The sequence below is a fragment of the Tachysurus vachellii genome, chromosome 7 (assembly GCF_030014155.1).
Source record: "Tachysurus vachellii isolate PV-2020 chromosome 7, HZAU_Pvac_v1, whole genome shotgun sequence".
In the NCBI taxonomy this organism is placed as follows: Eukaryota; Metazoa; Chordata; class Actinopteri; order Siluriformes; family Bagridae; genus Tachysurus; species Tachysurus vachellii.
Genome location: NC_083466.1, coordinates 9,206,986 through 9,220,927, shown reverse-complemented (window position 1 = coordinate 9,220,927; position 13,942 = coordinate 9,206,986). Strand labels below are relative to the sequence as shown.

Genomic DNA, 13,942 nt, shown 5'->3' with positions numbered 1-13,942 from the left:
TTCTTTCTTATTCATTCGTTTCTTCCTCTTCCAAACATAGAATACTGGCTGAATTGTTTCAAATGTACCAAACAATGTATTAGGGTTATTTGTAAACCTACCAAATCATCTCCAGGGTCACAGTAGCTTTTGTAAAAGATAATTTGGTAGTTTTTGGAGGATTCTAATTGATTCGCTTCTTGGACTGTTAAAATGAAATGATCTGAGCTTGTATTGTCCATTAAGTCAATCAAATTTCTTTTATCAGTTATTTAGCCACACAGGATCTGATGGAGAGCCAAGAGGATGTGAAGGAGGAAGGTCTGGGCTACGTGGTCATGAAAAACCTCTTCTCCAGAGACTCTGAGTACCAGCTGAAACTGGTGAAGAAGAGCCGCAGCACAACCATGAGGGAGTCTGCAGAAAAACTGACCCTTACCAAGAAGGTCATACTTCTGTATTTGTTCTGAAGCAGATTCGTTGTAGCTGACAGTCTTTGTGTTGTGTTGTTGCCTTTCTGTTGTTACACAAGCTTTCAGGAAGAACAATAAAGGGGTTTTTCCTCAGTGACGCCATTGAGGAACCGTTTTTGGTTCCCCAGTGAAATTTTCAGTAAATGGTTATTTAAAAGAATCTGCTTTTCTTAGTGCCTTAAAGGACATTTTTCTCCTACTAAGGACCTCTTGTGCAATGGAAACGTTTCCCAAATGTTTACGTTTCTTCATAAAATCATTGACCCTCTAAGAGAACCATTTAAGAGCCAGAGTTTTTATTAATTGATAGATCTTGTTTATGCTATCTGCCCTTCAGTGATCATGTGATCAAGCAGGAAGTTAAACAAACACTGTGTTCTGCATAAAGATGTCCAAATCGTTGCTAGCTAATAGTGATTTCTACACCATGAATGAATCAGGTTGTTGGATAGCTTACATTTACATTTACAGCATTTGGCAGATGCCCTTATCCAGAGCGACATACAGAAGCGCTTAAGTCTCTATCATTGAATACATTAACTCTGGTTCACTAGGTTACATACTTAAGATACCATGAGTCTAAAACATTGTTCAAAGTTTTTTATTTATTTATTTATTTTTTATAAACATATGCAACAAACAAGGAAGGTAGTGCTAGTTGAAGTGTTTCCTGAATAAGTAGGTCTTCAACTGCCGTTTGAAAATAGCCAGTGACTCAGCTGTCAGGACCTTTAGGGGAAGTTCATTCAACCACCTTGGTGCCAGAATAGAGAAAAGTCTTGTAGTATACTTGCCTCTTACCCTGAGAGATGGTGGGACCAGTCGAGCAGTGCTGGTAGATCTGAGGGTGCGGGGTGCAGAGCGAGGAGTGATGAGGGCTTTGAGGTAAGAGGGAGATGGTCCATTTTTGGCTTTGTAGGCCAGCATCAGTGTTTTGAATCTGATGCGTGCAGCTACTGGAAGCCAGTGGAAGGATTGCAGCAGCTCTACTCTAGCCCTGTGTTTGTAGTTTTCTCATACTGGTGCACTGATGCCTCATACTCATACTGTTTATTTGGCTTCTTATTACAGATTCATGAAAAGCACGAGTTCCAGAGGAAGCTGAACACGGACAATCTGGCTCATCCTCCGGAGTTTATTGTGAAGCCGCGTGGTCAGACTGTGTGGGAGGGAAAGAGTGTGACTCTACACTGCACTTTGGCTGGCTGGCCCAAACCTCGCGTGGCCTGGTGAGGCCTCATGTTCTGTGTTTATTGCTTACCCTGACTGTTTCTTTCAGTTTGTGGAATAACTATTGATTTTATATCCATGTAAACAACATTTATCTACAAACATGCCAAAGGAAATATGATTCTACTAAAAGAATTTTTAAAAATAGATTTTCATAAAGAAATTGAGCTTAGAACTGGAAGATAAATATTTAAATGCCCTATATAAGTTCATATATTTTATTTTATTTATAAGTTTTTATATATAGATCATAACAAAAGCACAGCAAAAAAATCTGATCAAGTGAAGAATCTTGGGTAAAGGAAACATTGTCAGGTAATTCTTATTGTGAGATTATTGGATAATGAATCCAAGGCCATTTTGCTAAACATATTTACTAGTTATAAGATTTTAATTGTTTAATTTTGTTGGCAGATCATTTTGGTTCTTTTTTTGAATAAACATAGGGGAAAGGTAAAAATGTAGCAGCTCATCATGGAGCTTTTTTACCCAGCAGCCCCAGCATGTCACATGCCCATGTCAAATTACTAATCACTCGTGTGATACCTCTAATTAGCATCCCTGTAAAAGTCCTGTGTTTGATCGTCGTTGCTGTTGTCATGGTGATTTGTGATGTGTCGTGTCCATCATATCATATCATGTGTCACAGCCTCATCCTTAGACTTCAGGATTCTTTTTTTTTTCTTGATTTCATTTTGGTTGTTTTTTGTTTGCCTTGTACTTTATAACATAAGTTCTCTACACTCGCGATCACCTTCACCTTCTATTTCGTGATGTCTGCCAATAGAACCGAAGCATTTTAAGACTGAGTTTAGTAACAATATTTGGTTAAGACAAAATCCAGTGAAGAGAAACATTAGACAATATTAAAGATATCTTTACTTGCAAAGCTATATTTTTTGCCATGAGGATAAAAACATGCTTTCTTCTTTTCCTCCTCTGTGATCAGGTACAAAAATAATGTGCTCATCGATGCAAAGGCTCACGCTGAGAAGTACACTGCAGAAAGCAATTACAACATGCACTCACTGGAGATTAAAAAGTAAGAGTCTTGTGTCACTCGCCTCTTGTTTATAAACCTTACGACTTTTTAGTTACTTTGACTTTGGTGTGGAACTGATACGTGTTGTGACGGACAATATGGATGTGTTTATTTGGAGTAAAATTCATCTTGTTATTGCATTACAGCTGTGATTTCAACGACACGGCTGAATACCGTATCTCAGCACTCAATGTGAAAGGAGAGAGCTCTGCCTTTGCCTCGGTCATCATTAAAAGTAGGTGAAAACATCTAGAACATTATTTTTTTTTTGTTTTTTTAAAGTTATATGGTTTTATTGCAGTTGTCCTCGACACAAAAATGAGACGAGCACTTCAGGAAAATCTCATTCTCTGTATTATTATCATGAATGACCTACATAGGGCAAGGTGACATGGATTTGCAACATGTTTTGGTAAAAATGTTATATTCAGTACATTGTTTATGAAAAAAAATTAAAATCTAGATTTTGTAAATCATATTGTTCAGAATTTGTTTTATGACTGTAGCTTGCCTGGGGTGTGAAGAATGTATGTGTGTGTATGTGTGTGTGACTGTGTGTGAGTGAGAGACTGTGTGTGTGTGTGTGTGTGTGAGAGAGAGAGAGAGACTTTGTGTGTTTGTATGTGTGTGTGAGTGACTGTGTGTGAGTGACTGTGTGTGTATGTGTGTGTGTGTGTGTGTGTATGTGTATGTGTGTGTGTGTGTGTGTGTGTGTGTGGTGTCCTGTGATGGATTGGCAACTCATCCAGAGGATCTTCCTACTTAGGGTTTCTGGAATGACCTCCTGATCCACCATGACCCTGACCAGGATACATGAGATTAATAAATGAACACACAACTATTAGTGCTTAAATACTGTATATGAATTTTATTTTAATTAAATTGAATTGTTTTACTTATTTATATTTAATTCATTTCACATTGTACTTTTCTGAAACATCTCCTTACCTGATTGGTGGATCATTTCCGTACTCTAATGCATTATTTCCCACAGTGCAACTAATTCTTTTTCAAATGGACTTGTGTGGAGCAGGCAGGCATTTGAGTGAAGTATATTTGGAGCAGAACAGCCAGCTGACCCCTTCTCAGACTGTTCTATTTTAGGCCGTTAGCACCCTGCTTTCAGAGGTCACTTGCTTGGGTTTCTTTACAGAATAATTCAGTGGCATGTTTGTCATGATAAGGCTGAAATACAGTGCTTACACATCTTTAGAAGAGCTGTGCATTTTTTATTAGATATCACTTTTATTTCCTGTAGAATCTTAAGCAAAAATGAAAAACTTTTTTTCTGTGTATTAAAGCCTTAAAACAGGAAATGATTCTTGGCCTTTGCTCGTCTACTCGCTAGAAGACTAATACAGATCAGTTGGGAAAAAAATCACCAAAAACCTTCCTCTCTTTCTAAACGGATTACTCACTCATTCTCACTCATTTTCTACCACTTATCCGAACTATCTCGGGTCACGGGGAGCCTGTGCAGGCGTCATCGGGCATCAAGGCAGGATACACCCTGAACGGAGTGCCAACCCATCACAGGGCACACACACTCTCTCATTCAATCACACACTACGGACAATTTTCCAATCAACCTACCATGCATGTCTTTGGACCGGGGGAGGAAACCAGAGTACCCGGAGGAAACCCCAGAGGCACGGGGAGAGCATGCAAACTCCACACACACAAGGCGGAGGCGGGAATCGAACCCCCAACCCTGGAGGTGTGAGGCGAATGTGCTAACCACTAAGCCACCGTGCCCCCCCTCAACGGATTAGAGATACAATTTTTGGTTTAATTGGAGAAGATTAGACTTTTATTAAGTGGTACTGCTAATGCATTTGGGAAAATATGGGGCCCTTATTTAACAGCTGGCTAAGAGGTTAGATTTGTCCTTGGACTAACGTGACTCATGGTTTGACTGGGCGCTAATATCGTGACTGGTGTACTGTAGCAGTGTTGATGGTACAGTATGGTAGTTTATCTATCTATTGCAGAGATGCCTGAATGTGAGTTGAGAAGATTTCTTTTTATTTCTTTTTCATATTATTTAATTAATTTTTTTCTATGTTTGTCTTCTTTTTTTTTTTTTATCTTATATAAAATGTATCTATAAATAGTCTTATTATTCCTTATTAATGTTGTGTTGACAACTTTTTCGATTCCAGTGAATGCAAGTTATTTATTCTTACAGAACTGAGGTCTGAGGTCTGTTTACTTCTGTCTTTTACAGGATTTAAAGATGGAGAAGTGATTGAAAGACCCCGTAGGTTTCTAGATTTGAATCATTTATGCAAACTGTTGATTATTGTGTTTATTACACTTACTGGACATGGTATAGATCTTCAACTAAACATATACACCAAACATCTTCCACTTTAAAGGTCTAATTCTTAACTGTCTTCCTCTGCTAAGATGGTTTCAGTCCTGAGTATGGCGTCACCTTCAGGACCTCCATTATCGATAAGTTTGGAGTGGCTTTTGGCCGGGAAGGAGAGACCATGAGTTTGGGCTGCACTGTCATCATCTATCCCACTGTGAAGCGCTATCAGCCTGAGGTGCTGTGGTACAGGAACGGTGGGTAGGCACTTGATATAAAATGAGTCAGTATGCTGTTGTCTTTCAGTGTGAGATGTTTTGGATTATTTGGAACATTTTTATGAAAATCTTGCCGCTAGTCGGCTACGTGAAAACTTGATGAAGCTACTTAGGAAGCTAAAATTCCTGGCAGATTTGATAAATGTAAATCAGCCTTAACGTAGCAAGCATATACGTGACACAAATTCATGACAGTAGCACCGGCAAAACTTCATAAAATTTTACAGAGTAAAAAAACGACATTATATACAACTTATACAAATTTTTTCCAGTAATGCAGATCAGCCACTGCAGCTAACACAGATACAAGTCTTTCTCCTTTATCTCCTTTTAGATTGTCAACTAAATCTGTGTGTAACTGAAATAATAAGCAGTTTAATCATGCCTGTAAAATGTGTGCCGATTATACCGATAAATGTTATCTGTTACACACGCAGTTATATACAGTACAGTACGACATGTTTGGAATAAACGCATGTTAGTGAAGGTTCATGTTAATGAATCTTCTTATGTATACACGTAGGAGCGTTTCTAGGCTTCGAACATTCCCAGTGTAGGGAAGTACGTATGCTAAATGAATTAGTAATTACTGTATGATGCTAAGTCTAAACTCTTAATTCTGTTTTGCTTCATCGTTATCGGTCAAATCATTTGAACGTATCTATTTAATTAGGTGTTGTTCTGGAACCATCCAGATGGGTGCAGATGCAGTGGAGCGGCCAGCGAGCCACGCTCACTCTCATCCACCTCAACAAGGAGGACGAGGGACTTTACACTCTGCGCATCAACACCAAGTCAGGCTTCGACTCCTACTCTGCTTTTGTGTTCGTTCGAGGTAAAGCTCACTGTTAACCACGACACTTTATAAGGCTCCACTTGTATCATTAATGATATCTTATTCATATTCAGGTGTAAAGTTCACTGAATACAATCAATGGTTTCGGTGTATAGTAAGTTGTATGTAAAATGCTTGTTACGAATTGTTAGCACCACTTTTTTAGCCAGAGTTATGAAGTCCTGCTCTGAATATTGCAGTATTAGTCCTGCATCCCACTGCTAAACATGTACAGTGTGAAATGATGAGGTGTTAATATTTTACAGCTAGTTGCCTAGCAACAGACAACCAATCAGCAACTGAACAGTACACCATACATTACATGATATGTACAGTCACAATAACTTTGGGTCTTTGTCATTTTGCTTTTGTGCTTCTCGGGAGATTTAAGAAAGGGGTATTTATGTGGCAACATTTTTCCACACTGATGATCCAGTCATGATTGTTGATGCCACGAACACACGAATAAGAAGATTAAGAGAGGGTTTAGGAATGTACAGTGTGAAACAGTCAGGATTTATTGTTTACAATCACCTTGGATTAACCATCTATTAAGGTGGATCGTGCTATTTGAGTCAGTATCAAACAATATCATGAGTCAACAACAATAAACACCACACTGTATTGGAGTGACAATAGGGGGCGTTCTAGCAGTGTGTGTCTTGTGCCATGTGTTTTTGTTTGTATTGTGCTCTTGTGTGTTTGGTGTCTTGTGTGTGTTGTTTGTTACCTTGTCCTTGTCATTGTGTGTCGTTTGATACCAGGTGTTCTCTATTTTATATCTTTGGCTTCTGTATCTTTTTTGTATTAAAGTTGCTAGTTTTTAGTTTTTTCCCCTAATTTTTTCGTGATACCTAATTTTGATACTTTTTAATAAACCACTGTCTATCATCAATGCATTTGGGTCTGAAGTTTGATCCTCTCAGAGGAACCCGTTTCATGACAGAGGGCACCAATGTGTTATTGTATACAGCCTCATAACCATTTTAAAACATGAAGAAAACGGTGTGTTGATAAATATAAAGGTGTGTAGATAAATATCTGGTGGCCTGGTGAAATGTTCACGTCTTCTACTTTATAATGTTTTGAAAGCTGAAATTTTAAGATTTTAAAGATTTTATTCCAACTCTACCCTGAAGTCACCAACACACTGTATTCCGAGTCTATAGACTTTTATTAAACTGGCACCTTATGTACAAAATGTGATCATTGCAGATCTCCTAGTGACTTGTAGAATGGTTAAAAAAAAAATTTTTTCCCCTAGGCTGCCACACATTTACAATTTTCTATACACGGATAAAAATGAATGTAAGAATAATAATCAGCTGAAATGTATTCGATTTCGATAAATTAGGAAAGAAACGCTAGATTTATGAGAGGTTTCTTGTCTCCTTTTCTGTCTTTAAAGCTGAAGTCACCAAAAGGTTTGCAGTGAAAGAGTATCTGTCAAACATTTCCGATATTCAGACGCAATATTTTTCAAGTTTTCAAAATCAAATTTTTCTAAGAAATACTGCTGTATGACTTTATCACATGTAGTGACAACAACAAGTAAATGTGTGTATGTGTTTGTGTGTCAGATGAGGACGTGGAGGTTGAAGGGGTCCCTGTTGCCCCTCTGGATGTAAGGTGTCAGGATGCGAATAAGGATTATGTGGTGGTGACCTGGAAACAGCCTGCGGTTGAGGGCAGCAGCCCCATCCTGGGCTACTTTATAGACAGGTCAGTGTGTGTGAGCAAGTCCAACTGCATGAAGTGAGTCAGACACGTTTCAGGAAACTATTAAGCCCCAGATCACGCTTGTCTAAAGGCTATTGTGGGAGGATGTGGAGGAGCACAACTTCTTTGATAGATAAATGTGGGAATGTTCTGTTAGAACAATTAATATGAGATCGAATGTTTTTTTGTTGCAGTGATAGAACTGTCAGTGATACAGCTTTTGGACTTTAAAAGTATATTTTTCAAATGGAAAGTTGAATATAGTGTAAGAAGCTGTTGATTTATAGAGTAAATACAATCTTCTTCTCCCAGTGATTAGGAAAGATATAAATGATTACCCTCTTTTTTAATGTAAAGAGTTTTCAGCAGTTCTATAATAGAAATGTGACTTCTGTAGGTTTAGAGTGCTTTATTAAGCTCCGAGGGGAAATTCTGCATGTCAGTACACACACAGAGACGGATACAAGCGCAGGCTTGGCAGTTTAATGAACTCTGTGGCAAAGGTGCAGAATCGGTAAACAACATGGACTAGGCAAGGCAAATGCACAATGATCTAGGGAGACAGTCAAAAAATGTTGAGGCTTAGTAATGACCGATAAGAATAACACAAAGTGTACACTTCACAAAGTGTTTGGGTAGAAAAGTTTCTTATAAAAGTGTTGATAGCCTGGAAATATGATATTCTTTTTCATTATTACTTGTTGGTTTTCATTTCCATATAATCCAAAATAGACAGGACATTTTACAACTATGAAATGGAAACATTTGCATCATTATTATCCACCGTAAGCAATATTTTGACATTAATGGGATCAACATCTCATCGAATTATAATACACAAAGTCTGGTTTGCTTGCTGTTCATATACTGTAAATCAAAGACAATTACAAAATACTGTGGTGCAATTAGGATAATAAGTGAGGAAGAGGAGGTGTGTTTCAGGCACTAGATTAGTTGATTTATTTCATGGAAATATAATGGATCATTGGAGAGTTGAATGTCGACAGTGTGGTAAGGTTTTATAAAATGCTTTTAACGTAGAAAATAATTAACGTGCTGTTTGCAGGTGTGAGGTTGGCACTCATCACTGGAGCCAGTGTAATGACACTCCAGTAAAATATGCCCGTTTTCCAGTCACCGGGCTCATAGAGGGACGCACTTACATTTTCCGAGTGAGCGCTCTGAACCTGGCCGGGGTGAGTCGCCCTTCTCGTGTCTCTGACCCTGTAGTTGCCATGGACCCAGCTGACCGGGCCCGTCTCAGAGGTGAAAGATGTTTCGCTACACTATTTCTTTTTTTGTTTCCTTTTGTTCAGTGCTGTATAGATTGATGTACTGTATGGAATTGTCTTTCTTTCTTATTACTCTTATATTAGCTGGTATTTCTGCTCCGTGGACCGGTATGATCAAATTCACTGAGGAAGATCCCACAGGTAAGAACTAATCTAATCAATTGTAATACAGTATGTGTGTATACTGTAAACATTTGCTTTCTTGCGTTTGTTATAGTCGGAGAGATCTACAATACACATAAAAGCAATTTCAACAAGAATAGAGGTTATTAAGGACATTACTCCTCTCCCCCTTTTTACTCTCTCTCTCTCTCTCTCTCTCTCTCTCTCTCTCTCTCTCAGTTGGTGTAATCCCTGGTCCTGCTACTGATCTAGCTGTGACTGAGGCCACTAAGAGCTATGTGGTGCTCAGCTGGAATCCTCCTGTGCAGAGAGGACATGAAGGAGTTATGTATTATGTGGAGAAGGTGAGCAAATATACTGTATGAAAGGACATGCCATGTCCTGCACTCTCACTTTCTGATCATAACGACAGATACGAATTCCCTACGTTTATATGAATCCGTTAATTTGTTTATCAGAGGAAGGATCATTTTTACAGCTGTATAAAGTTACCATAATAAAAGGTTACCAGACCGAATCACAGTGAAGTGCCGTGAAAGCAGAACGAGCATCTGTGACAAAATTGCACTTTAATCTTTGTTGCATTATTTGACCAATAATAATAATAATAAAAGTTTTATGTAACGTTATGATAGCGTAAATCATTACCATTCAATACACCTTCATATGTGAAGAAAAATCCACAGATCCACAGAATACCTACTTATATTCTGTACATAATCCATCCATTTAAATATTAGGCTTTTTTATTTAAGTAAGTAAAATAATCTTACAATATAATTTTTATTAAAATATAATATATAATATCGTTTTTCATTAGATTTAAATTGCCATTATTTATAGACCTACTTGTTAATGAGTTATTGAGGTGGATGAAGATATAAAAAAATACAGGGATCACAGACCCTTTGTCTTTGCTTCGAGACCCCTGATTAAGAAACGTGACAATAAACAACAGAAAAAACTTATCTTAATCCTCAAACAAAGCTAACTACCAAAGACGCTGGTTTCAAATATCTTTCAAATCCGTTTCCCTCAATTATTCTTGAATCTCTCCGTCGTCAGTAATTCATGTGAGTACTTCACACTGACAAGAAATACACTAAGAACTGCTTTTTGAGAAATCTTCTGTGAGATTGAACACAACCTTGACCCAGTTCTAACACTGTGACTGGATGTACTGTTTGTTCATTCACAGTGTATGGTTGGCACCGACACCTGGCAGAGGGTGAACACAGGGATGCCAGCAAAGTCACCTCGCTTTGCCCTTTTTGACTTGGCCGAGGGCAAATCCTACACCTTCCGCGTGCGTTGCTGCAACTCCGCAGGTGTGAGCGAGCCGTCTGAGGAAACCGGAGCCACGACGGTCGGCGACAGATTGGGTAAGAGTACGACCTTAATGTCACGAACCTGTGCTGTGCTGATATCCACACTGAGTTATTTATTTATGATATTGTCCTGTATGTCAGCGTGCCTCATCTGTGTTTCTACTAATACCACAGATTCTTGAGTTCACCAACAGGAATGCTTTTACTCAGTTGATGGATTTTATACAGTATATCTGTGTTATTTCTATCCTTAATCCTTGATTAACATTTAAATATACATAAATATCTCGTTCATAACCCATCAGCTTTATTTGTATACCTTTGATCGGCAATTAACGTTATTACATGTTCTGTACATGATGCTTATACGTATAGAGTTAATTACTATTGGGGCTCATCTTATAGTGTTAATTGGTATGATCTTAATTGTTTTTTATTTATATTGTTTTGTTTGTTATTGGTAGTGGGCTAGGATGGTGGACTTTTAATGGGTTTTTGGACCCGAATGTTGTTTGGGTCGTCTTTATCTGTCCTCACTCTTCAATCCTTTCAGACCTGCCCTCAGCACCAGGCCCTATCGTGCCCATCAGGAACACAGCCTCGTCTGTTGTGGTGACCTGGAGGGCTTCTAAAGAGTCCAGAGAACTTGTGCGCTATTACGTGGAAGTCAGCGTCGTGGGCAGCAATGTGTGGGTGCCGTGCAACAACAAGCCGGTCAAAGACACCAGGTGAGTCTGCTCTTTTAAATATCTTCTTGCATATTTATTACAAGTTGTTCCATTAATTTAGGATGAATATTTGAGTTGGAACTTTGACTTGTAGGTTTGTGTGTCACGGGCTGAAAACGGGAGATACCTGCGTGTTCAGAGTGAAGGCCGTGAACGCTGCTGGCTATAGCACTTATTCCAGCGAGTCTGAATCCTGCATTGTAAAAGCGGCTATTGGTGAGTTCCATTTTAGTCCAAGTTAAGGAGGAAAACAAGTCTTTATAGGTTAACGTAGGTGTCCACATGCACTTTCTTTCTGCGTGCCGGATTCGTTTCTGGTGAAATGGCTTTTCTTTATTAAACTCTTATCTGACTGGTTATTAAACACAACATGGTGGCTAGTCTCATTTTCAGAAAGTTCAGCTTGGTCTCTATTCAGTTCAATTATATTTGTATAGCGCATTTATTAATGGACAGCTCTACAGAAATGTATAAATTTAGGATTTAAATTGATCACTAATAAGCAACCAGAGGCGATGAGAGTAACGAAAGAGACGATACGAGGAAGAAACCTTGAGAGGAACCAGACTCCACATGGAAACTTGTTGCCAGCTTATCAGTTACCAGCTATTGACTGATGGGGACTTGAGTGCAAAACTGTATGTCTATGCATTAAAATAAATAATTCGAGACATGTAAAGTTACAATCAGACACGCACTATCAGTATTAAAACAAAATGTGACTTTTGATCTTATGATTTTTTCACAATCGCAGTTACAGTTTTGACTTTTTGCACACCGCAGTGCTTTTCCGGCATCTTTGAACTTTCATTTCCTCCAGTCTTCACCATCACTGCTCCATCACCATTTCCCCATTTTTCACAAGACCTCACAGTACATTATTTGTTTTTTAAAGACACATTTTGACACAGCCAAATGATGCTGTTCACAATCTGAAGTGGACTTGCTGCATGTGCACTGCTCTCTATTAACAGATATCTCTAATATCTCGCCCTGTTATTCAGCACTAAGGCCTAACCTCATTGAGCTCCACGACTCAAGCAGCGATGTAGTTTCCTTGTGTGTCTTTCTCACTAACCTGCCTTGAATTCAGAGAGCGAATGGTTCGAGCTTCTCGGAGCGTGTGACACCGTGTCACTCTACAATGCAGTATGTCCATGCTGTGTGTCTCTTGCTGTGTTTCATAAATGACTTTAGGGCATGCGGTGTGTTGAACTTGAGGATGAGAGTCCAGAGCCTTCCCAGAGTCCTGGCGGTGGGAGGGTCTGGGGGGAGAGCAGAGTGAGTAGAAGCATGATTGGTACTGAATGTACTGTCGGAAAGTCATCTCTCTTATTAACTGTTAATCCAGCATATTAAAAATGCATAACAGGTGATGTGTGGCTTTTTTTTTTTTTTAGATCCTTAATAAAACAATATCTGCACAGAATGTTTCAATGTACTGTCTTGGATGGTTTTAAGGTTTTACAAAGTATTATCAGTACACTTTAGAAAGGTTTCTATTTCTATTGCTGGAAATTTGTAGTGATGGATCTTAGCTGAATAATTTAAGAAGATGCAATAAATATATATCGTTAGTGGCATCAATTTTCTTACTTAACTGTGTACAAATGTACTGATTTTACCGATGTAAAAGGTATTGTTTAAGAGCAACAGCATCATTTTGCACATCATTTATATAGTAGTACACAGGATGGATAATATTGTGTGAATTGAGCCTCAACACAGCATAAATCTGGGATATTAACCTGAGCTGTTCCCTGTGCAGAGGTACCGTGTCCTCCTTCTGCTCTCACTATGGTGGAGCGTGTTCGTGACACCATGGTGTTGAACTGGGAGGCTCCTGCTAAAACCGGAGGAGCCGATATCAGGGGCTACTACCTGGACTACAGGTCCGTTAAGGGCAGCGTTGTGAGCAAGTGGCACGAGATCAACACCAAGGCTGTGACTGGAACTAGCTATAAGGTAAACTGTACAGCAAACCAATAGGCATTAATGCCTAAGAATGAGGACGCCCCTGTATGAAAGTTTATTTCATGTCAGATAAATCGAGCAGATACATTCACATCCTTCATTATTACAATCTGAAAGGAAAGTTCAATCAGCGCACACTCGTATCCGAGTAGGAGGCATGTGGATTTCTTAAGAGCCTTTTAGAGATCCCGAATGATTAAAAGAAAGTATGTGAATTGTAGACATCAGCACTACAATGTGGCATTTGACACAAATGAAATTTCTAATATGTACTTGTGAGAAGAAAAGGCATTCTTGACCTCAGTGGGATTATTAGTGTAAATAGAGGGAACGAGGAGTTTTCCAGTGTTTGGGTTCTACTGGGATTGATCCACCGCCTACATTACAAAGCAAAAAAATTGTGTGTGTGTGTGTGTGTGTGTGTGTGTGTGTGTGTGTGTGTGCATGGCTCTGTTGGCCTGCAGGGGGTCCCACAGGTCTGTTTATGGATTAGAGCTGTACTGAGATCTACATTGCCAGACAACTTGCATCCATATTAAATATTAATGTTTTAATTAAAGAATGTATTTTTAAAAATGAATCTATTTAGGAGAGCATTACACACACTTATACTTATGTTTAGACAGT

At 38.7% G+C, this 13,942-nt stretch overlaps 1 protein-coding gene across 1 annotated transcript in view; it reads left to right on the top strand.

Moving 5' to 3' along the window:
- myom1a (myomesin 1a (skelemin)) overlaps nt 1-13,942 on the top strand; it is a 29,180-nt gene that overhangs the window by 4,689 nt on the left and 10,549 nt on the right. Inside the window, exons 6-20 of the mRNA XM_060874091.1 lie at nt 248-425; nt 1,524-1,681; nt 2,632-2,724; nt 2,871-2,959; nt 4,952-4,984; nt 5,134-5,295; nt 5,990-6,151; nt 7,732-7,873; nt 8,937-9,136; nt 9,247-9,303; nt 9,505-9,629; nt 10,484-10,667; nt 11,167-11,341; nt 11,436-11,557; nt 13,110-13,306. Of these exons, the coding sequence (XP_060730074.1) occupies nt 248-425; nt 1,524-1,681; nt 2,632-2,724; nt 2,871-2,959; nt 4,952-4,984; nt 5,134-5,295; nt 5,990-6,151; nt 7,732-7,873; nt 8,937-9,136; nt 9,247-9,303; nt 9,505-9,629; nt 10,484-10,667; nt 11,167-11,341; nt 11,436-11,557; nt 13,110-13,306 (2,077 nt within the window). The remainder of the gene's footprint in view (nt 1-247; nt 426-1,523; nt 1,682-2,631; nt 2,725-2,870; nt 2,960-4,951; nt 4,985-5,133; nt 5,296-5,989; nt 6,152-7,731; nt 7,874-8,936; nt 9,137-9,246; nt 9,304-9,504; nt 9,630-10,483; nt 10,668-11,166; nt 11,342-11,435; nt 11,558-13,109; nt 13,307-13,942) is intronic.